The 1978-nt window shown below is 50.3% G+C and overlaps 1 protein-coding gene across 1 annotated transcript in view; it reads right to left on the bottom strand.

Annotated features, from left to right (window-relative positions):
* LOC109849886 (laccase-6-like) overlaps positions 1-114 on the bottom strand; it is a gene marked incomplete at its 5' end in the record, with an annotated part of 1641 nt that extends 1527 nt beyond the window's left edge. Inside the window, 1 exon segment of the mRNA XM_020419767.1 lies at positions 1-114. This exon segment is cut by the window's left edge and continues 10 nt beyond it. Coding sequence (XP_020275356.1) covers positions 1-114 — 114 coding nt within the window.

The following is a 1978-nucleotide window of genomic DNA, read 5'->3' as shown; positions in this document are numbered from 1 at the left end:
CGCGATCTTGAAGAAGAGTTGGTTGTTGAGTGCGGCGTTTATGATTCGGAGCATGTAAGTCTTTCCTTGTACTACTTCTAGCTTGTATGTATCTGCATATCCCCAGTAAGAACATGTATAGGATTATTCTGTTGTATAAGATCGAGGCAGCACATTATCAAGGGATGCATACCAGACACTATTCTAAACTAGAATCCCATTCTTACCAGAATCGTCTGCATGCAAGAATTGTTGGAATAATCATGACGTGGCCGGGCCGAGAGAAGCGGTCAAGCAACAGCATGAATTGGTTGCGGGATTCATGAGTTGGTTACGGGATTTGATCTTATTTTTAGGATAGGTTGGTTTTGAGTCTGTTAAGCTTTTTCTCTTATTTAAAGCGAGTGATTGTTTTAAGTTTGAGTAGCATCCCAATCAATAAAAACTCTCCAGTTCTCTCCGTGTGCATATTCTCCCTCTGTGCCTTCATTCAACGTTTTTTTTTTTGGCTTTGATCCAGCTTCATCACGAGGCTTTGATCCAGTTTCATCACGTGGTATCAGAGCTAGTATGCCGAAGCAGATGCCGTCGTCGAGCAAATCCCAGAGTGGGAGCGAGGAGCTCACTGACACAGTAACAGCAAGGGAGGGCTCGGTAACCCTCAAGTACCCGATGCTGTCGAAGTCGAATTACCCGGCGTGGGTAATGAAGATGAAGGCCAACATGCGCGCCCAAGGGGTTTGGGCGGCAATCGAGGCCACCGGCGATGCTGAATCGGTGGACGAGAAGAAGGATCAGATGGCGCTCGCCGTCATCTACCAGGCGATCCCGGAGGAGACAATGCTTCAAGTCGCGGGCAAGGAGACTGCCCGTGAGGTCTGGGAGGCACTCAGAACCATGCACGTTGGTGTGGAACGTGTGAAAGAAGTCAAACTCCAGGCACTTCGGTGGGAGTTTGAGAATCTGCGCATGGGCGATGCGCAGTCGGTGGATGAGTTCGCTACAAAACTCACTACCCTTGTGAACCAAATACGTTCTCTTGGGGAGACAATGGAGGAGAGCCATGTGGTGAAGAAACTTCTCCGTTGTGTGCCACCAAAGTTCTTGCAGATCGCCGCGACTATGGAGCAGTTCGGCGATCTCAAGACCATGCAGGTGGACGAGGTGATTGGTGCTCTAAAGGCACATGAGGAGCGCTACCGTGACTACGACGACCGGCACGAACAGGCGCTACTAATAAGAGGGGATCCTAAACCCGACGCAAAGTCATCACGGGGAAAGGAATTTTTTTCTCAAAACAACCGCGGGCATGGGCGTGGTTACTCACGCGGCCGTGGTCGTGGCCGAGGCCGCGGCAATGGAGGTCGCGGCAGTAGCACTAGTACTCGCCAAGGAACAAACGGAGGTCGTGAAGGAGGCCGAGACAAGAGCATGATCAAGTGTTTCAACTGCAACAACTTCGGGCACTATGCTTCGGAGTGTCGCAGTAAGCACCGAGACGAGGAGACCAATCTCACCCGTGTTCTAGATGAAGAGCCAGCACTACTCTTGTCCGAGTGCGCAGGGGGCGCGCGCAACACGGTGTTGTTGAATGAGAAGAATGTTATTCCGAAGCTGCAGACAGATGAGAAGGCACCGGTCGGGTCTGACGTGTGGTACCTGGACAATGGGGCCAGCAACCACATGACAGGCCAGCGGTCTATGTTCAAGCACTTGGATGAGAGCATCCACGGGCAGGTGAAGTTTGGCGATGGCTCGACGGTGCAAATCAAAGGGAAGGGATCCATCCTATTTCTATGCAAGAACGGTGAACAACGACTACTGCGGGAGGTATATTTCATACCAAGTCTATGTAACAATATTATTAGTCTTGGTCAGCTCTCTGAAGGTGGCAGTAGGACTGTTATGTGTGGAGCATTTTTGTGTATATATGACAGGAATGGGAGATTGTTGATCAAAGTCAAGAGATCCCCCAACAGGCTTTACAAAGTTTTGTTGG

The sequence above is a fragment of the Asparagus officinalis genome, chromosome 7, assembly GCF_001876935.1.
Source record: "Asparagus officinalis chromosome 7, Aspof.V1, whole genome shotgun sequence".
In the NCBI taxonomy this organism is placed as follows: Eukaryota; Viridiplantae; Streptophyta; class Magnoliopsida; order Asparagales; family Asparagaceae; genus Asparagus; species Asparagus officinalis.
This window is presented reverse-complemented; position numbering and strand designations above follow the sequence as displayed.